Consider the following 23,418-nt stretch of genomic DNA (forward strand, 5'->3'; position numbering starts at 1 on the left):
TTTCAAAACACTTTTTTTCATAATTAACAAATAATCATGTTTTTTTTCTTTAATTCTTCTTTCAATAAACTTTTGGGTTTTCGGCACTTGGGATCCCTTTAAAGAGGAAAGCAAAAATTTCAATTGCCATCTGTTTTTATATAGATATTTGTATAATTTTAATGTTACAAATATATATTGTCCCTATAAGAAAACGTCTGCTTTTATGTAAGTATACATCTGTGTATACTTTTAATAAATGTGTATGTATAACTTTTTGTATTATATAAGTATAGTTATTTGTGACTAAGTATATGCATGTTTAGCTTAATTGGATAAGGCGTAAACTTCATACACGGAATATCCGTGGTTGGATTCCTACAACTGTCCAATTTTTTTGTTTTTCTTTTAAATACCGGTTGTCATATGTTTGCTTTGTAACCATTTATCTTTTCTTATTTGTATATAAACAATCTTTTTGTGGTATGTTTCTGAATGGTACATAACTCTTCAAATTCAGATTTCTTATACCATTTAAACTCTTCAGTGTATTTTCAAAGTAAGGCACACACACATATATACATAGTTTTTAAGCTTCAATTATGCCATGCCATCTACACATAGCCTTAAATGTTTCATCTTACCTTTCTGTTCCTTTAACTTTTTTATCCTTAATCTTTTAGCAAAGACACGTTTTAAAGGGGGGTCTTGAACCACAGACATTCCATTTAGGAAAATAGTTATTTTTTATGTAGACTTAATCTAATTTTTTGGTGAAAATGACAACCACTCTAAGGAAACAAAATTAAAAACAGTACACTAACTATTTGAAAAATCAAGACAAAAAACCGCATGTGGTTTTTTGTCTTGATTTTTCACTGTTTTTAATTTTGTCCAATTGTAACTCTCCGTAGACGCCTGGATAGCCATAATTTCGGGAGTTGCAATTGAGGAATTAAAGATAAGTGTTAAGAGGTACTGCAAAAGTGTCTGCACAATTTTTTAGGACTCTAGGGTGTACTCCACCAAATTCTTCTGATTTGGTCACATCAAGGTTTATCAGTCTAGATTTTACTTTTTGGTAATTGATAATCACTTCTTTATTGGTACATTGGTAATGTTAGTTCGATTGTGGAAATCTGGTTATTTTCAATCTGTATTTCAAATACAGATTAAAAATACTGATTTAGAGTCGAACATTCCCTCTTGGTCTTCTGTAAATGTGTCTTGATCAAGATTTTGTGAGCAAATATGGTCATGTATTTGCGTTTTATGATTTACATAGGCATGTAGTTTCTTTGGGTCAAATATATATATATATATATATATATATATATATATATATATATATATGTATATATATATATATATATATATATATATATATATATATATATATATATATATATATACATATATATATATATATATATATATATATATATATATATATATATATATATATATATATATATATATATATATATAAACATTTTGAAATGTAAATTAAGTAATTAATACTTAAAGAAATTGTATTATGAAATGCTACTTATGACATTAGGTTGTGTTGCATAAAACAAAGTTTTTACTAAAAATATATTTTCAAATAAATATAAATAAGTTTATAGAATTTCTATTTTAGAGTTTTTCTTTTCAACAGGTGGATTTACCTCTAATCTTGTTTGTGTTAAAAATTAAAAGTGCTGATTGTTGGTTGATGTTTAATGATTCTGTTATTATTCTATTATAGGAAAAATAAGTTGAATTTATTTAAAAATAATTCATTCATTGCAACGACTTTGCAAATATCCGGAAATATCACAAGAAAAATAAATGGAATTGTTGAACAAAAAAAAAATTAGTTAAATAAAGTACAGTTAAAAGAGAGAAATATTTTTAATTACATTAAACAACTTAAAAAAAAAACTACAATCTTTTAAAATTATAGATGATTAATTTTAACGTCGTTAATAATTTAAATATCAACTAATTAATAATAGGAATTTTTAAAATGATTTTAATAAACAGAGATATAAAATGTAAATTAAAGATATAAAATGTATTCTTCAAAAAAGAAGAAAAATGATTATTAAAAATATAATATTAAAATACTAAAATATTTATACCGTTTAGTATTTTTATATAAAAAAAACTAAAAATTTATATCATTAAATTTTAGTATACAGTTAAATATTTAACCATATACTAAAATTTCAAAAAAAATGATTTAATTAAATTTTACTATATGGGTATTCTAAATTAAATCCTGATTATTTGTCAAACATTTTTCAAAACTCTAATTATTTTTTAACCCGTCAACCATAACCGGCAACATTAAATTTTGGGAGGTCAAAATAGCAATTATGTTCATTTTGGGCGGTCATTGTTTTCCACACTGATATATATATTATATATATATATATATATATATATATATATATATATATATATATATATATATATATATATATATATATATATATATATATATATATATATATATATATATATATGTATATATATATATATATATATATATATATATATATATATATATATATATATATATATATATATATATATATATATATATATATATATATATATATATATATATATACACACACACACACATATATATATATATATATATACACGGGCTATTCTAAGAAAATAATTTAGGCGGCGGTACCCTCTGCCTTTGTGAAATTTAGCAGAAATATTGCAGAATGTAGGTGTTTTTTTGTAAAAAAAAAACAATATTTGCTGTAAAAAAACAAAACAAAAGGTTCTCAATTTTGAATCTGGGCGGCGCCCAAATACGGTCGGCGCTGTCAAAAATGGTCTAGAATATAATGGTCTAGAGCCCTTTTATATGTATATATTCATAAAAAAGCATTATTATTTAAGAAAAATGATATTTTCATCACAACAACTTTAAAACTAGCTCGGCAAAATAATACTGAACTTAGACAGATTCAGATTGGAAGTCAAGTCTGTAAGGTAATTTTTTTAAATATTTCAAACAAATTTTTGTTTGTTTTATACTTGGTAAATTCTTTTAAAAAGTGATTGCACATTGAGTAGGATAGAATATTTGTAAAAAGCATTTGGCATATAACCTTAAATATTTGGAAGCAACCTTGTGTGTAGCAGGAAAAGGCAGTTATTTTGAAACTAGTTAATTTTGTGATACCTAATATTTGTAATGCTTTGTAATATAGTTTTCAAAATGTTTTAGTAAAATGTTTTAGTTTTATTTTTTTTTTCAGTCATCTAGGATTTTATTGTGTTTAAATATCTTTAAATAACTAATTTTGTTATCTTTAAAATTTTTTTTTTTTTTTTGTAGGATCTACCATTTAAAAAAGGAGACATCATTGAAATTCTCCAAACTACTCGAGTAAGTTATTTTACTACTATTGATGATGACCATTGTCATCATCATTGTCATCATCATAATCATCATCATCATCATTATCATCACCATGTAGATCTCCATTTGGTATTGCATCCTGTGTTTCGGCAAAAATAGCGGTTTAACGAAAAGTTAAAATTTTAACATTTTCAATATTTCACTATTTACTAATTTAGAGTTTTAAAAAGGTTTTTATAAGATTACCAAGTAATTTTTTAAAGTATTGCTATAAAGTGTAATAAGGTTGTGTCATGGAATTGTATAAACAATCATTCTTGTATATTTTAAACTGATAAAACATGTTTTATTTCAAAAAAGTGTATTGTTTGGTAACGCACCATATTGTTATGAGTTTCTTAAAGGTTTGAAGCAAAATAACTAGATGTTTTGATCTTTTAACTTTAACTGTGAGTTGAAAGCTTATATTTAAGGCACATTTTCATTTTTTTATTTAAAATTAGTGATGATTTTAATGCAAGCATATTTTAAGAATTAGTTTCCAAAATGATATTTGTTCTGTAATGTTGAAGAATACAATATTTGTGATATAGTTTAATTCTTTATAAGAATGCAACTTGTTTTATATGCTGTAGAGTTGCGATGCAGTAAGTGGAAGTAAATAAGAAAAAAATTATTTCAGCAGTGTTTAGCAACAATAATGTGGTGATAACATTAATCTAACAAGCCTGTAGCTTGCCTAAGAACTTTACAAGCCTCTAACAAGCCTGTAGCTCGCATAAGAACTTTACAAGCCTCTAACAAGCCTGTAGCTTGCATAAGAACTTTACAAAATAAAAATGTTGGTTGGTTAAATTCATAAACACTGATTTACAAATTAACAAGTTGATCGCAAAACTATAAGGAAACAACGATTCATTTTCAATATCTGTTGCACCTTATAGTGCAGGTCCGTAACAAACTTTTTTGATGTTTGAGAACTAGTTTACAGGCCTGTAGCAAACTTTAAACTTGTATATATATGCTAATACCATATATACAGCACATATCCATATAAAAATATATATATACTTACATACATACTAAAAATTATATGTACATATATTCATACTATACATCCACATATGCATACATTAGGATATGTACTCGACTTATGTCAAAATTGCAGTGATTCATGCTTAGGAAGCCCAAAATATGCACCTTCAAAGCCCAAATATGTTTGCTATGTTTTGTTTTACATAATCAAATCAAAATTATTTGACATTGTTAGTAAAGTTAGTCTTTACCAAACTAAATGAATACTTACTAAGTTTTTATTTATCAAATGGTTTTATTTTTATTAATATTTTCAACTTCATCAAATAATTTTTTATAAAAGATTATTCGATGAAGTTTTCAATTTCACCCTACCCCACTTTAAGGTGCTAAATTTAGCGCATAAAAGTTATAACTTGTATTTATTCGGAATTTCTTTATGAGAAAGGGGAGAGGGAATAAGATGGGAGAAGGGTGGAATTAAAAACTTTAAACGTCATTTTCGAATACTTAGCAGGTATTAAATAAAATTTAAGACATGTCACACTAACAATAGTTTTAAAAGTATTTTCTCATGTACCCGAGATCTTAAAAATGAACCCTTGTTCCCTAATATTATTGGAAGCAGCTTATCTCTTACTCAAGTCGGTGTATATTACTTATGTGTACTGACGTCATCATTTACACTAATTCTTTTAGAAGTGGTAAAAAATAAACTCTGAAACAGGGGTTTAGTTTAATTTAATTTAGGGGCTAACTTATTAATAATAAGTTTTTCTTAAATTGATTAGGAAAAATGCTGAAAACATAGATTTAATAAATTTTTTTTGACACAAATTATGCTAATAGTAATTTTATCATAACTGTCATACACGCAAAACTAAATTATATCGAGGGAGCAAACTAACATTGAGGCAAAAGAAGTAAATAATCATAGGTTATGAAATAGCTTGATGGTGGTTCTCAAATATTTTAACAGTTTTTTTTTCGTTAAGATTATGCAGATAAAAACAGTGTTTTTCTTTGACAAAAAATAAAAAAAAGTACGTTAACACCATTTTTTTTAATATACACTTTGATAAAGGACGTGCATCCAACATGTTCATATCTTAAAGACATTTATAACTTTTATCTTTTTTTTCAATAACATCAATGAAAAAGTTTATTCAGAATTAGGAGTTTGTAACAATTTTAGTAAAACTTCCTATGATAGCATACCTAAACGTAAAACATAAACACAGTGTTATTGCTTGAGAATAAAACAAGTTAAATCACAGAAACAAACAAATTAAAAAGTAAAAATTTGTTTATTTAAATAAAACATTTGAAGTAAAGTTGCAGATTTGCTGTTATCAAATCTGTGTCTTTTTCTTCGTGATTTTTGTCTTATAATTTAACTCTTAGTTAATGATTTAAAAGACTACACAATTTACAACCAACGGAGTGTGCAGGGGATATCTGTTATGTCGTTGGATGTATCCAAAAAAATCAATTAAAAGTTTTCAACTTGAATATCTTGTTGAAAAAAAAAAAGGTTTACTGTTTATATATAAGTTAAAAATATTATAATATATTTTAAACTAACTTTTAAGCTGTAAATTTTTGTAGTTTAAACTTTGAAGTTATATTTATAAGTTTAACTATAGAAATCATTAACTTATCATTACTCAAAGAAAGTGTTTAAAAACGAGTCCAAGCTGGCTTCATGATAATTACCTAAAGTTAAGAAAAGTATTATATAATTTTACCTATAATTTTCAACTTTACCTACGATAACAAATATAACAAATTCACATTTTAGAATTTTTATTTTTGCATATTAAGGTACTAATGGATCTAACGGTTTTATCACAGAGACCCAGAAGTTCAAACCTTTATCCTTACTAATGTTGCTTACCTAGCGGCATCGATGTTACCCGGCATTGAATGCTGGCAACGAATACTATTTTACTTTGAATCTTTATGTACAATTTAAAATCAATCTTACATTTTAAAATTTAATCAATAATTTTCAACTATGATAACAAATTTAACAACTTTATATTTTATAATTTGATCTATTATTCTTAACTTCAGCTACAATAACGAAACTAAAAAAAAATTTAATCTAGAACCGGTATAGTTATTTTTCTGTATATCTCTATATTTTAAATGAAGATAGAAACCCAAAAATTAGAACAACAAAAAAAAAAATGAAAAAGCTTTTTTTTTTAATATTTACCTCCCCCAAAGCACAGACTATAGCCAAATAGGCTCACTTATTTTTAGTTATTAATATTTTCTAGTTGTTGAAAAACCCTTTCTCAAATCTATAACATCAAAACATAAACCTTGACAAACAGGTATGCTTAGCGAAGAAATAAGTTGAGCATCGTACTTCCAGGTACATGGCTCAATCTCTGTACTTCTTCTCATTTATGAAGTGAGCACTCTAAACCAATACACTTCAAATTAAATTGAAGAAATTAAAACAAATATAAAGATATGAATTAAATAACAGAAAAAATTATATATCAAATATTTGTAACACATGCCTACTATAACTATAAAACCTGGCTTTTTAAGTATAAAAGGATAAGCGGGGGACATCCATAAAGTACGTACACAGTAAAACCACTGATTGAGGACCTCCCCTCTCCCCTTGCGTGCACCTGTATGAATTTGGCAAACCCCATTCTATGTCTGTACGGATTATTTATTAAAAAATAAACCCCTTCTTGCACAATGCATAATTTTTTAAGAATATTAAAAACAAAAAACTTTTATTTAGTTCGATAAGAATATTAAATTTCTAAACTTGTGAAATTCAATTCTTTTTTTTAAAAATAAGAAATCAAATTTGAAACAAAATGAAGAAATACAGATCTAGCACCAAACTGCATACATACTCTCTGTCTCAACCGCTCTCCCTTGTAAGCATTCATAGGCTTTTGGGTAACTACCTTCCTCCCCCAATACCTGTGTACATATTTTATAGAAGACCCTTAAGCCTAAATAAAAGCTTAGAAATCAAACAATCAAGTTTCAACCAAAAAAACAACAGAAAATAACTAAAAATACTCTTTAAAATGTGTAAGAAAAAAAAATTAGTACATTTTTATTTTTCTTACTTTCAACCTTTCATATCGAATCTTTGCAACTAACTGTTCTATATAATGTTCTTGAAGTTTTTTGCCTTCAGAGTGAGAATTGATAGTATCTTTCACTTTGTGTTGAATTATACTAGATTGCCCTTTAAGTTCTTTAAAAATATAGTTATCATCAGTAAGGTGTCCTTTGTGTTATAATTTACTTTTTGCTTTGGACAAATATTATTTTCATTTTTAGTATGAACTTTTTTCGACCTGTACGGATGATGAAGTTTATCATATACTTGCTTAGAAATACGATTTACTAAGATAACATTATCTATTAAACATTTCCTAATAAATGTTTGATTGAAACTTTCAATATCAATATTGCCAAAGATGCAATTTAATTCTTCAACTTCGTTTGAAGTCCATACTTTTTTTATTGATAAAAATAAAATCATATATTTTTGAAAAGTTCTTTTCTTCGTCACACTTCCCATAGGTGAAGCTATCGTTATCAGAACTTTCATTATTAGAATTTTCTATTAGAAGTTTTTTTGGAGGCTCACTAGAACTTATAGCAGTACTACTTTTTTCAATGAACTGAGCTGATTTGGTATGACTAGATCCTGAGCTAACTAAATTAGCACCAAAGATAGCGTTGGTAACTTTTTCTGAGGTCTGAGCAACATCAGTACATGTTTGATTTAAGTAATACCATTTTTAACCAGTGGATCTTTTGTGCTTCATCAAAGTAGCAAGATTTTCCTTCATTTCTGGATGCTTGTCATTAAAAAAAGTTGATAAACTTTTGGCAAGCATTTGCCAAAAAAAGTATTTAATTGTGTGGATACTCCTCCTGATTTAATAGGACAACCTGCCCATGAAATAAAAAAGTTTGAGGACTTAACACCAGGCACATTGCTTTTAATAACACTGTAAAATATATCACATAATAATTTAATATAATCTTTAATAACAACTTGGCAATCTCCACAAGTTGAAGCTGTTTTGTGTTTTTTGACTGAGACTATAAACTATCCATTAATTACTGACCCACAAAGATATTCCACAAGAGTCATGTTTGAAACAGATCCTGACCTTGATATATTGTTCACTATCAAGTTAAAAAATAAGCTATCCCTAGCGTTTGTGTAGATTATTTGAGAAACATGGGATTGAAAAATATTTTAAGCCAATTTCTTTAACTTTGTTTGTTATTTCTACATGAAAAGAACTTTGCAAAACAGCTTGAAAATCCTCAACTGAAATGGAGTTTTCATAATTATCTGCCATAACTTCAAACTGCCTGACGTCTTTTTCTACCCGTAAAGACTTGTGCCATTTAGAAAGCTCAACACAACATACGTTCATAATATCTGCACTTAATTGGTTTACTGGCAAAACATTGCAAACACTTGGTGTTACCTTAGAACAAATTATAAATTCCATAAAGTGTCCTAACGATTACAAATATTAGGTTGCTGCAAAAATAATCTCGTTTTTCAACCGTTAACTTTGAACAAACATAACTCAGCATAGAATAAACTTTATTAATCGAAATAAGAACCATTACAATCAACACATTTTTGCCAACGAGAAACAAGTTTGTTTATGCCGGTAGCGTAAAATTCCGAAGTCCTGGAAGCGATGAAGTCATCAAAGGTCGTTTTGACATCGTCTCGGCTTTTGAAGCATTTCTCGTGGAGGAAGTTGTCGAGATGCTTGAAAAAGTGGTAGTCGGTGGGCAAGAGGTCCGGTGAGTATGGTGGATGAGGCAGAGTTTCGTAGCCCAATGCGTTCAACTTCTGCAGGGTCGGTTGTGCGACGTGCGGCCGGGCGTTGTCGTGGAGGAGAATTGGTCCCTTCATATTGACCAATCTCGGGCACATACATCGGAGCTTTTGATGCATTTCGTCGATTTGCTGGCAGTACTTCTCTGCCGTAATCGTCTCGCCAGGATTCAGGAAGCTGTGATGGATGAGACCGGCTGCAGACCACCAAACAGTCACCATAACCTTCTTTTGGTGGAGATTCGGCTTCGGGAAGTGCTGTGGGGCCTCATCGCGGTCCAACCACTGCGCGGAATGTCGTCGGTTGTCGTAGAGGATCCATTTCTCATCACACGTCACGATCCGGTCGAGAAACGGATCGTTTTTGTTGCGCAGAAGAAGAGCAGACGATACCTCAAAACGACGATTTTTTTGATTTTCGTTCAGTTCGTGCGGCACCCATTTGCTAAGCTTTTTTGACTTTCCTATTTGCTTCAAGTGGCGATCAACTGTTGAGTTATGAACGTTGAGTTCTTCCGCAACCTCTCGTATGGTTTTGCGCGGGTCGGCTTCGATTAAGGCTCTCAATTGATCGTCATCAATCTCAGACGGGCGTCCGCGACCCTCTTCATCTTCAAGGCTCTCCTCACCGCTGCGGAATTTTTTGAACCACCACTGTGCCATACGTTCGTTAGTGGTTTCTGGGCCAAATGCAGTGTTGATATCGCGAGCTGTCTCGGCAGCTTTTCGGCCCATCTTGAACTGGAACAGAAAAATCGTGCGAATTTGTCTCTTGTCCATGATAGATTTGACGTCCTGTAAAAAATGACTAAATTATTATAAAACAAAACCAATACGATAACTAGATCAAGCGAAAAACGCGCTTTTAAATAACATATAGCATGACATCTGCCAATAATAAATTTATTCAAAAATTCATCCAAAAATATAAAATATGAAAAACGAGATTATTTTTGCAGCAACCTAATATTAGCGCTTTGTACCGGGGTCAAATCCTTTTGCTTTAGCATGAGAAAACCAGATATTTTGAAGTTCATTAAGGTCAAAGAGTTTAGTATAATCTTGTTCTAAAGGTGATACAACTTCTATTATTCTACAAACTTTGAGCCATCTCATTATTGGCACTCTTAAAGTCCTTATTTCCGCCAGAATGACTTTTTAAGTACAAATTAAAAACTTTTAAGTAATCATTAAAAACAGGTTCTTTCAATAAAATCTGTAACAATACAGAACCATCATTATTTTCAAAATTTTTAGTAATTACAATTACAATTAAAATTTTGAAAATAATGATTTTGTTTTGACTTTTGACATTTTTACTGTTACAATTATTTTCATTATCAACAGCCGAATAATTCTGCAAACCACTTTATTACATATAGGGCATTTGTATTTTGGATAGATACATTGATCAGTTGATAACCCAGCATCTTTTTGTTTCTTTCTGAGATCAAACACACCACGAGTAACACAAGCTTCTTCAGATTTTTTTTTATGTGCATCTCTCATATGCTCTGGTAAATACACTATTAAACTATTACAGTTTGGTTCTGGGCATTTAACTTTATTTCTACAAAAGTTTTTAGTAACTTGATTGTTTGTTATTACTTTTTCTGGCAAAACTAGAGATTTGCTTGAACTGGTTTTGTTTTTTCTTTTTTTCCATTTTTAGAATAGCTGTATTATTAGAAGAAATAAAAAATAAAATAGAATTAGAAAATAAAACATTAAAGATGATTAAAACATGAAATCAATTGTCAATTAAACGGTTCTTAAATCAATTAAAGTCGATTAAATGTTCTTCAAATTGAAAACATTTTACTTTTGCTTCAAAGATTTTCTGCTTCCAAAACCAATCCTTCTTTTATATAACCAGTGAGCATACTCCTACTCTTGACTTCTTCCAAGTTATTTAAATGACTGCTCAAAAGTAAAAAAATAGTTTATTTTGCATTGGTTTCATAATCCTATTATAGAATGTAGCTAACCATTTATATAAATAAAAGTAAATATAAAAAAAAGCAAAAAACCTTGGAAAAGCAACATTCATCATTTTATTACTTTTGCCCTAAATATTTAAATTATCTTGTTTTTATATTTATATTTTACTTTGCTTAATTATTTAATATAAATATCAATACAATTTATACAACATACAAGTAAACTATATAAGATTTTTTTTTTCAATATAATTTTAAATATCAAAAACACTTACAAACTTTTTGCCAAACTTTTTGTACACTGAAATCATATCACTCATGAAATCCTAAAATGTTGGTGCAATTTAAAACTTCTAATATATAAAGTATAACATTGAGTGGATCAAAGTTTAATAAAGAATGTTTGCTTCACTTAGGGTTGACAAAAACCCAACCCATCTGGGTTTTTGGGGTTTTCGAAAATCTTTATTAACAAAGTTTAATTAATTTATATTAATTGAAAACAATTTTCCATTTTTTACAGGTATATTGTTTTATACAAAAGCTTAACTAATATTCAGATTGCATTTTTTTCTAATAAAAAGCTATTTTGAAATTATCATTTTAAAATTATCATTGAAGTTATCATTTTAAATTTTTGGTTTTATTTAAAATATAGGTTGAGTATATTCTTAAACATGAAAAAGTATTATTCACAGGGAAAAAAGAAGGCTAGTTAGTGGAATGAAAAGACCATATTTAGTGATCAACCAAAAAGATTGATATTTATTGCAAAGAAAGCATAAGTAAAGAAATAGAGTTTAGATCTATTTGGATAGAAGCACAAAAAAAAAAAAAGAAGCGCTAATGATTCTGTTGAAGTATTTAGCAATATATCAGTTTTAGAGTCAAGGCCATCTAAGGTAAGAAGCAAGATTGTTTAAGCTTTATTAAGGACACTTCTTATTTGTCAAATGATGAGCACCCATTCCTAAATTTGTTACAACAACAACAAGTAATCAGAAGGATGAACTGAATTTGCAAGTTGCAAAGATTTACAAAAATAGCATGCGATCAAATTAAAATAAATACAGATGCAAATTTTTTGTTTAAGTTTACTACTCTTATAATTTTACTTATTTACTTAGAACATTAGATTGAAGTCAAGAAGAAGAAGCTAAGGAATAATTGAATGAAGCCTATCTCAAGTTTGTGCCTGGCTATTATGCATTTAAACCAAAAGATACTATTTATTTCCCAGCATATTTATCCAATGATATTGTAAAAAGCACAACATTAGCAGAAAATTAGTGGAAAATTATATGAAGGAAGGAGTCAAAGTCTTCTAAACTGTCTGCAAATTTTGCAAGATTTTTACAGTAGTTGCACACTTGTCCAGCAAGTACTAGATCAATTGATGGAGTTTTCTCATCCTTTCACATTATTTGGAGAAAAATTAGGAATTGTTTAGAAAGAGGAAAAGATGAAACGCCTGTACAAATTTAAAAACATTTAAGATCAAGATGCACAATTCGTCAGCCGAGAACCAAAAGGCCGAATGTCCACATTTTGTGTTTTTTCTGTTTATTATCAATAAATATTCAACAACCAACAGAGTATGTGTCTAGTAAATCTATTCTCAAGAATGATACAACTTTTAAAAATATTTAAAAAACTAGTTGGACATTCTGGCAGTAAGTCTTTACAATTTAAATTTTAAAACTTGATTTTCTCGGAAACACAAGAAATAACAACATTTATTTAAAAAACAAGAAACTTATTTAGATTAAATGTTTTCGCACGTTTCATAACAGTACATCATGATACATTACAGAACAATATACGTACAGTAACGAACGAAAATGTTATAAAAACAAACAAAGGGTACAATACAGAACACAAAAATGTTACATTAGTGAACATGAGTATGGTCATTGTCATCATCATCATCATCATCATCATCATCATCATCATCATCATCATCATCATCATCATCATCATCATCATCATCATCATCATAATCATCATTATCATAAAAAACTGGTATCAATGATTTTTTTTTTCTTCCGAAGGATCCTAACTGGTTTAACGCAAAAAAAGTCTCTGATGGAAGAATTGGTATAATTCCCATAAATTATGTCCAACAAAGAAGAGCTCTTCATTTGCATGAAATGCCGTATGTTTTATATCAGTTGTTTATTTTTTTAAATTTTTTATTTAATTTTTTAATTTTTTTTTAATTTTGTTAACCTTTTAATATATATATATATATATATATATATATATATATATATATATATATATATATATATATATATATATATATATATATATATATATATATATATATATATATATATATATATATATATATATATATATATATATATATGTATATATATATATATTTATATATTTATATATATATATATATTTATATATATATATATAAATATATATACATATATATACATATATATATATATATATATATATATATATTTATTAATAAATATCATACATATTTATATATATATATATATATACATATATATATATATATATATATATATATATATATATATATATATATATATAGTTATATATATATATATGTATATATATGTACATATATATATATATTTAATTAAATATATATATATATATATATTTAAATATATATATATATAAATATATATATATATATATTTATATATATATATATATATATATATATATATATATGTATATATATATATATATAAATATATATATATATATTTATATATATATATATATATTTATATATATATATATATTTAATTAAATATATATATATATGTACATATATATACATATATATATATAATTATATATATATATATATATATATATATATATATATATATATATATATATATATATATATATATATATATATATATATATATATATATATAACCGGTGACAACTAAAACCTCACACTTTTCGCATAGTGTGAGGATGCTTTATCGGGCCAAAATATGTAATTATCATCTGAATGATATTTATTAATAAATGGGATTAAAATTTTAGTTAAGCATTGGTTTTTGTAAACTTCTTGGTTGACAGCTAGACCACTTTCCGTGAAAAATGGCTCTGAAATTCCTCTGTTGGAGACAACAATATATAACATTACTTTCTTCTCAAATTTGCTTTGCACTTTGAATTTAACATCAGGTGGTGTAACAGAAGAGTCGTCTGTGTAATAAATTTTGTTACCAGGCATTTGGGGCTTACTTAAAGTAAAATAACTTTCATCATCCAAAATTAAATTTTTGTTACCAAAACGTCTCACAAGATAATGACAATCTTTTTTTACTTTAGTAATTAGACTTTCAGTGTAGGATGGCGATTTCTGCTTTTTCCTTGGTTTAACTTGAAGCTTTTTAAGTGCCCTACTGATATACTGCTGGGAGCACTCAAATATTCTAGCAGCATTGCGCTGGCTAATGCAATCTTTGTTGTTAAATCGAGTTTCTAACTTCTTCAAATTTTTCTTGGTCATTATTGTGGGCTTATGTCCGGATCCTTGCTTTCTTTCAACAGTACCACGTTTTAAAATATCGTAAGTTATACTTTTTGATATACCTTCTTTCAAAAAATGTTCTACAGTAAACATTTTGCTAACGTATTTATGGCGTTCATAAAAATGTACAACACGTTCTTGAAGAAGCTTCTCTTTAGACGACATTTTATGACAACTAAATTGACAATTGTCAAACAAAAACTATGTAAAATTATTACTTGAATCAAACACTACTTGATAATGTAACAAAGTGGCAAAGTTAAACAACTGAATATGACTTGCACACAATTTCTTTTTGTCCGGATTTTTAGTTGTCACCCATTATATATTTTGTTAATTCACCTCCTCAAGGCCGAGAAGGCCACTACAGATGAAAAGGCTACTTATTTGTGATATAACCCTCTCTCAACTCTATAACTCCGAAACACGAACCTTGGTGAACAAGGCCGCTGTGCAGAGAAACAAGTTGAGCGCGGTACTACCAGGGGTGTGGTGGGAATCGACCTCGGAACCTCTCGCTTATGAAGTTAGCGCTCTACCACTACACTTCTACCGCATATATATATATATATATATATATATATATATATATATATATATATATATATATATATATATATATATTATATATATATATGTACATTCTATTAACCTCTATATATATTTAAAATTCTCATGAATTAGAAACTGCAGCATAATTTAAAATATGAATCCAGTAATAGTATCCGAAACTATGCATATATACTTTTTAAGTAAAAAAATAGTTTTTTTGTGTCAATATTATTATTAGACTAGCAGCCAGGACTGGATCAGGGTACTGTGATTCTACTCTTGATTATTAAATAGCTTGACCCTAGCTAAAAATAGGACTTTATACGAACCTGGCCCTGGCCTCGGCAAAATTACATGATTTAACCAGGGTTGATAGCCATGGCTAGGATAAAATTTATAATACATGATATGATACATATATATGATAAATTTATGCATTCTTTTACTATTTATTAAATACTAGCATATAGCACAAGAGTGTGGTGACTCCAGAGACCATGCAAGATTCCAACATGGGTTTTTCACTTTTTTATTCAAATATGGGCCTTTTAGCACTTTTTAATCCAAGTATGGGCTTTTTTTGACATTCTGAAAAAAGTCTATTTATTTTTAAAGTATTTATTTTTGAAATAAAAAACCACTAAATAGCATTTTCAGAAAAATATAAAATACTTTTCAATTAAGTAAGGGCAATTCCACGTGAAAACATCCAATTTTTTTTGAAAATGCAACCCGAAGTCTCAGAATTTGCTGATTTTTGCACCACCCAAAGACTTTGATAAGTTATGAACATCCCCAAAATTTTATCATCTAATTCCAACCCGTTCCAAAGATATAGCTATTTTAACTTTGACATGAACCATCAAAAATCCGCCATTTTGTAAAATGGTTTTGGACATAGTTTCTGTTAGATGTGAGTTGGAAAGCTGAAAATTTGTACCTATACATATTTTGGGCCAAGGAAAAAGGAACATAACACCTAAAATTTAAACAATTATCACAATTGTACTGGGGCGAGTCCAATCACAAAAATGCCGATGTAGCTCGATTTTTTTTTTTTTTTTTTTTTTTTTAGAAGTTATCCTAAATAGTTAAGTTATAGTTATTACAAAGAATTGTAGAGTGGTCTTTTCTAAAACAGAAATGTTTTAGAAAAGACCAACATGGTCAAATCTACTTAAATTTATTACTTAAAAGACAGTTATTTTGATAAATCAAAAGAGATAAAAAAAGGTGGTAACTTGACAGTTTTGTAACTGAAACAGTTTTGACTATATCCAACTGTTCATGTAGTTGTTGTTGACTTGTTGTTTCTGTTTCCTTTGTAATTTTTTAAAATCTGATCCTAAAAAATTAAAGTTTAAAAAGGGGGGAGAATTATATTAATAAAGATGTATGTTGCAAATTATTTTTTTTTTAGAAGTTGTATTGAATAGTTTAGTTGGAGTTATTACAAAGTATCTGATTGTGGTCTTTACTAAAACAGAAATAAAAACATCGTCAAATATACTTAAATGTATTAATTATAAAACATTATTTTCATTTTTATCAAACAAAGACAAAAACTTGAAAAGAAATAAAAACTCTAAGACAAATAGAGCACTTGAAAAGAAGGTCAAGAAATAAAAGTAATATGAATATTTAATAACTAAAAACTAAAAAAATTAAAATTTATTAGTTATAGTGTTATAATCAATCACATCAATGTTATATGTTCGCCCTGATCTCGTTGTTGGGACATTGATTACTACAATTAAACTCGACAATGGTACCCAACAGATATCATCTCTCTGTGGCCTAATGAAGCTTTGAGAAGGCCCGTGAGGGTGCATAAACTTCATTTGAATATCATTTGTTGTAATATCTATCTCTGTAACCATGCCTACCCACCAAAAGGAATCGTACTTGCATGCAACAAAATCATTTAGATTTGGTACAATTACAGCATCAGACTTTGCTGCTTTTGACAGTATAAATCTGTCTACACCTTGATGCTCGCTTGTTCGTTTAAAACTAATTTCAAAATTTGAAATGGGTATGTAATGGTGGTAACTTCTGGTCCCTGGAACAGTTTTGCCTGTTTCAAATCGCTCCTTTAGTTGCTGTCGCCTTGCTGATACTGTTTCTTTGGTAATTTTATAAAATATGATTGTGTTCATATTGGCGATGCAAAACTCAAGCATATCATCAACTGTCAATATTTGGTTCTCCAATGGTCTTTGTAAACTTGCTCTTGCTGTTGTCCTTTTAATGGTACCACCTATGCTGTCACAAGGGGATTTTCCATGGCTGGTTGCAAAAAATACCCATTCAGCTGTAATCTCGAAATCTTCCTTATGGTGGCATAGATTTATAAAGTTTTTATAATTTTTATAATGAGCAGAACATCCATCTGAAAAATAATAAATTTTATTAATATCCACTAAATATTCTTTAATGTACTCTACAATTTTCTTTTGAAATTCATACACAAAGCATGTATCATGGTCATTGTCATCACTTAAAAAACAGAACGACTTATGCTGAATATTTGGTTTAAAAATTTCCTTAAAATATATAACAACTGGATGTAATGTACATTGTTGTTTATTCCAATGGTAACTTTGTATTTCATCCTGTATTACAAATTGATAGTTCTCAGCAAAATCTGCCAGTATAATACATTCATTTTTAGCTAAACTATTTTTAAGCTCTTTCAAATAGCGAGTTTGGCATTTAGCAATATATGAATGTGAAGTTAGTTGATTAATGTGAGAAACAACTAGTTCTTTATATTCAAATAAGCTAGCTGTCTGAGTAACTAATTGTGATCTATCAGTACTTTCCCATTGATTAAATTGAATTTCTTCTTCTTCGTCAATTTCACTTAATTCCTTATCTAAAAATTCCTTTAAGTTATCAAAACCTGGACATTTGGCACATCTATGAATCATGCATTCATTATTGCTTGTGTCACATACTAATTTTGACATTAAATCTTTGTATGTAACATTCCATTGGATAGCATTTACAAGCAGTATTGAGTTTTGATGGTGAATACAAACACATACACAGTGTGTACCGCTTGGTCCCACACTAATACACCATTTTGGACGCAAACTACAAAACTTTGAAAATCCGATTTTAAAATTAGGGTATTTACTTTTAAAATCAATATAAAGTTCATAAAGGTTGCACGTCAATAATCTTTTTTGTTGTGGAGGACCACCTTTAACTTTAACACAATCTTTTTTACCAGGCATAATTCTAGAATATTCATCTTGTTGAAAAAAATCTTGAACCAAAGCTGTAAGAAAGTCAGGTATATTATGGCCTATTTTTTTATCAGGTATAGCAAGAATCCCATTTTCACTTTTAAGTTTCCTAGCACATTGTATAAGATGTTCAGAAACTTCAAAGTATTCTGAAGCATATTTTCTAGACCAAGATTCAGGTGTAAGAGTTAATATTTGAATTTTTCTTTTTAATGGCTCAACTTTAAGTTTTTCTTTCATTAAAGTTGTCAATTGATCAAGATCATTTGCTTTTTTTTTATCTGTATCATGACAGGAAAAAGTTGAAGCTACACTAAAGTTATCTATATTTAATCCATAAGCCATTGCTACTCCTTCTTCCATTTTTGTGTAGGCTTTGGCTAATTTTCGTTTTGCTGTTACAACTCGTTGATGCTTTGCGACACCATGAACTTTAATTGGTGAGACTCCAATTAATATTAAAGAGTTGTCTAACTGTTGTTTATCATCGTTGACAAATGCTACATCACCATCAATTTCACACTCCATTGCATTATCAGAAACTTCATCACAATTTGAAAGAAATTTAACACATGAGCGGCAAAATTTCCATCCTGGTATACAGTCTAGATTTTTAGATTTAAGATTACGAGCCAATTCAAGAGATATGGTTTTGTTTGACCTAAAATAAAATCATTAATTTTTAATAAACATTCTCTGCTTCTAAATGTAAATATTAGACTATATATATATATATATATATATATATATATATATATATATATATATATATATATATATATATATATATATATAATATATATATATATATATATATATATATATATATATATATATGCACATACATATAAATACATATATATATATATATATAAATATATATATAAATATATATATATATATATATATATATATATTTATATATATATATATATATATTACTTTAAACTTTCTTTTTGTGTCTTTTTAAAACATCGCAACACTTATCATTCTTTAATAGAAATATTGGGCCTAAAACCTGCTCATGATGATAACAAATAGTCTTTATCTCTTTGTATGATGTAGTCTCAAGCAAGCCAGACCTCCAAATATAAGTATCTTGAAAATCTTTTTCTAGATTACAAAAATCTTTAAAACCTTTTTTTCGTACAAAATATATTTTGTGGCAGTCATCATTTAAAGCTTTTCCGAATCCACAAGATTCCATTTTATCAATATTCTAATATTTATTATCCCTAAAAAAAAATTATAATTTATTCAATTCATGCATGTGGTCAAGGTTGTTCAGGATTAGAAAAGTTTACGTCATTAATGAACATTCATATTTATAAACATTCCTAAATTTAAATTCCTAAAAATTTATAAAACTACTAAGGAAACAGAAACAACAAGTCAAAAATAACTACATGAACAGTTGGATATAACCAAAACTGTTTCAGTTACAAAACTGTCAAGTTACCACCTTTTTTATCTCTTTTGATTTATCAAAATAACTGTCTTTTAAGTAATAAATTTAAGTAGATTTGACCATGTTTTTATTTCTGTTTTAGAAAAGACCACTCTACAATTCTTTGTAATAACTATAACTTAACTATTCAGGATAACTTCTAAAAAAAAAAAAAAAATCAAGCTACATCGGCATTTTTGTGATTGGACTCGCCCCAGTGCAATTGTGATAAGCGTTTAAATTTTAGGTGTTATGTTCTTTTTTAAATATTTTAAGTTATTTCATTGGATTCCTTGGCCCAAAATATGTATAGGTACAAACTTTCAGTATTCCAACTCACATCTAACAGAGACTCCAAAACCATTTTACAAAATGGCGGATTTTTGATGGCTCATGTCAAAGTTAAAATAGCTATATCTTTGGAACGGGTCGGAATTAGATGATAAAATTTTGGGGATGTTCATAACTTATTAAAATCTTTGAGTGGTGCAAAAATCAGCAAATTCTGAGACTTAGGGTTGCATGCCCTGGATGTTTTCACGTGGAATTGCCCGTAACTGCTAAATATAACTACAATATAAAAATATTTTATATTCAAGGTATGAGCACTGTGGCATATTTATTGCTACTTTATTGCTAGTTAAAATGCAGAATTAAACAAAAGCATAAACTATCTATAAAAATAATTTCTCATTTTTTAAGAAAAAAAAAATTTTTTTTTAATTTTTTTTAAATATGTAATTTAATACAATTTATATTATAACAAAAAAAATAACATTACATAATAAAGCTAAAATCTTTGATTTTTAATTTTGTGTTTATGGCTATTCTTCAAACAATAAAATAAAAATCGTATTTGGTTACAATAACTTGAGGGCAAAGTTGTATTTTAAGGAAATCAAAACAAAAATGTGGTCGCTGTAGTGCAGTGTTACCATTTTTTAGTTTTGAACTATTACAAACCTCAACTTGTTGGTTTGTATTATAAACTTCAACTTATTGGTGTGTATTAACAATTTATTTGAATATAGTCAGTTTTTTCGGTGATATTTTAAGTATGTATATATATACACACACATACTTAAAATATCACCAAAAAACTGTATATATATATATATATATATATATATATATATATATATATATATATATATATATATATATATATATATATATATATATATATATATATATATATATATATATATATATATATATATATATATATATATATATATATATGTATATATATGTATATATATATATATATATATATATATATATATATATATATATATATATATATATATATATATAAATATATATATTAGTAAAAAACACTTATCAAACTTTTTTTTACTAATTTATTATTGCTCTGTTCTTTAAGAACATTGAGCACTCTATTTGTAAAATACACTAAAATAATTTACATATATATATATATACCATTTTTTAGTTTTGAACTATTACAAACCTCAACTTGTTGGTTTGTATTATAAACTTCAACTTATTGGTGTGTATTAACAATTTATTTGAATATAGTCAGTTTTTTCGGTGATATTTTAAGTATGTATATATATACACACACATACTTAAAATATCACCAAAAAACTGTATATTTATATATATATATATATATATATATATATATATATATATATATATATATATATATATATATATATATATATATGTATATATATGTATATATATATATGTATATATATATATATATATATATATATATATATATATATATATATATATATATATATATATATGTATATATATGTATATATATATATGTATATATATATATATATATATATATATATATATATATATATATATATATATATATATATATATATATATATATATATATATATATATATATATATATATATATAAATATATATATTAGTAAAAAACACTTATCAAACTTTTTTTTACTAATTTATTATTGCTCTGTTCTTTAAGAACATTGAGCACTCTATTTGTAAAATACACTAAAATAATTTACATATATATATATATACCATTTTTTAGTTTTGAACTATTACAAACCTCAACTTGTTGGTTTGTATTATAAACTTCAACTTATTGGTGTGTATTAACAATTTATTTGAATATAGTCAGTTTTTTCGGTGATATTTTAAGTATGTATATATATACACACACATACTTAAAATATCACCAAAAAACTGTATATATATATATATATATATATATATATATATATATATATATATATATATATATATATATATATATATATATATATGTATATATATGTATATATATATATATATATATATATATATATATATATATATATATATATATATATATATATATATATATATATATATATATATATATATATATATATATATATATATATATATTAGTAAAAAACACTTATCAAACTTTTTTTTACTAATTTATTATTGCTCTGTTCTTTAAGAACATTGAGCACTCTATTTGTAAAATACACTAAAATAATTTACATATATATATATATATATACAGGGTTTGAAATAACGAACTTTTTTGTTATGGACAATATGTCCAATAAATACTCAAGTTTGGCGGACATGTTTCAATTAAACCTAGAGAAATGCGATCGACCCATAGTCACAAGCAGTTTTTATTCTTTAAGAATAATATGATAATCATAATATCAAACCCCATTTTAAACCTCGCTTAAAATATTTTGTTTTTTAAACTTGACCACGGCAGTTTGTTTTGACAACTTAAGGCATTTCAAAAATGCACTGAAAATAAAGATAAAATTTAAAAGATAATTTATATAAAGAAAGAAAATCTTTAAGAAAAAGAAAAAATTTAAGCTCAAAAAACTAAAACTGGAAATTGAAAATAATTTTATATTACGTTTTTTAAAAAGTACTATGCGATGCGAAATGCTTTGTAAATTGTTATAAATTTATTAAATATACAAGTAATTATGTTTATTTATTACTTTATTAAATAAAGTAACAAAATAATTTTAATGATTGTTTTCAATAAACCCATTTTATTTAAATTATCAAAAAGTATTAATTAATTACTTTTATATAAATATGACATATTTATATAAAAGTAATTACGTATAATATTCTAAAAAATATTTTTTTATTTATATTTTTTGATAAATCTTTTTCAACTTTTTCTATGATTACTCTTCAATGCAAAACACTTTGGCGCGAAAACAAAATCGAATTTAATAGTGTAATAAAAAATACTGGTTTCTATAAGCATTAAAAAAGTCTTACTCTAAAGTTTTTATAAAATAAATTTGAAAGGAGTTTTAAAAGCTAAAATATTCGCTTGAAATTTATAAAAATATATTTATAAAAAATTATAAAGTAATTGCAACGTTATATATAAATGCAACGTTATATATAAAAAGTTCAAATAATGA

The 23,418-nt window shown here is 26.3% G+C and overlaps 1 protein-coding gene across 2 annotated transcripts in view; it reads left to right on the forward strand.

Annotated features, from left to right (window-relative positions):
* Positions 1–23,418, forward strand: part of LOC101236467 (tyrosine-protein kinase CSK) — a 172,216-nt gene that overhangs the window by 91,861 nt on the left and 56,937 nt on the right. For both annotated transcript variants that reach the window (XM_065814932.1, XM_065814931.1), the window contains 2 exons: positions 3,332–3,382; positions 13,246–13,349. In XM_065814932.1, the coding sequence (XP_065671004.1) occupies positions 3,332–3,382; positions 13,246–13,349 (155 nt within the window). The remainder of the gene's footprint in view (positions 1–3,331; positions 3,383–13,245; positions 13,350–23,418) is intronic.

This window comes from Hydra vulgaris, chromosome 13, assembly GCF_038396675.1.
Source record: "Hydra vulgaris chromosome 13, alternate assembly HydraT2T_AEP".
Classification (NCBI taxonomy): Eukaryota; Metazoa; Cnidaria; class Hydrozoa; order Anthoathecata; family Hydridae; genus Hydra; species Hydra vulgaris.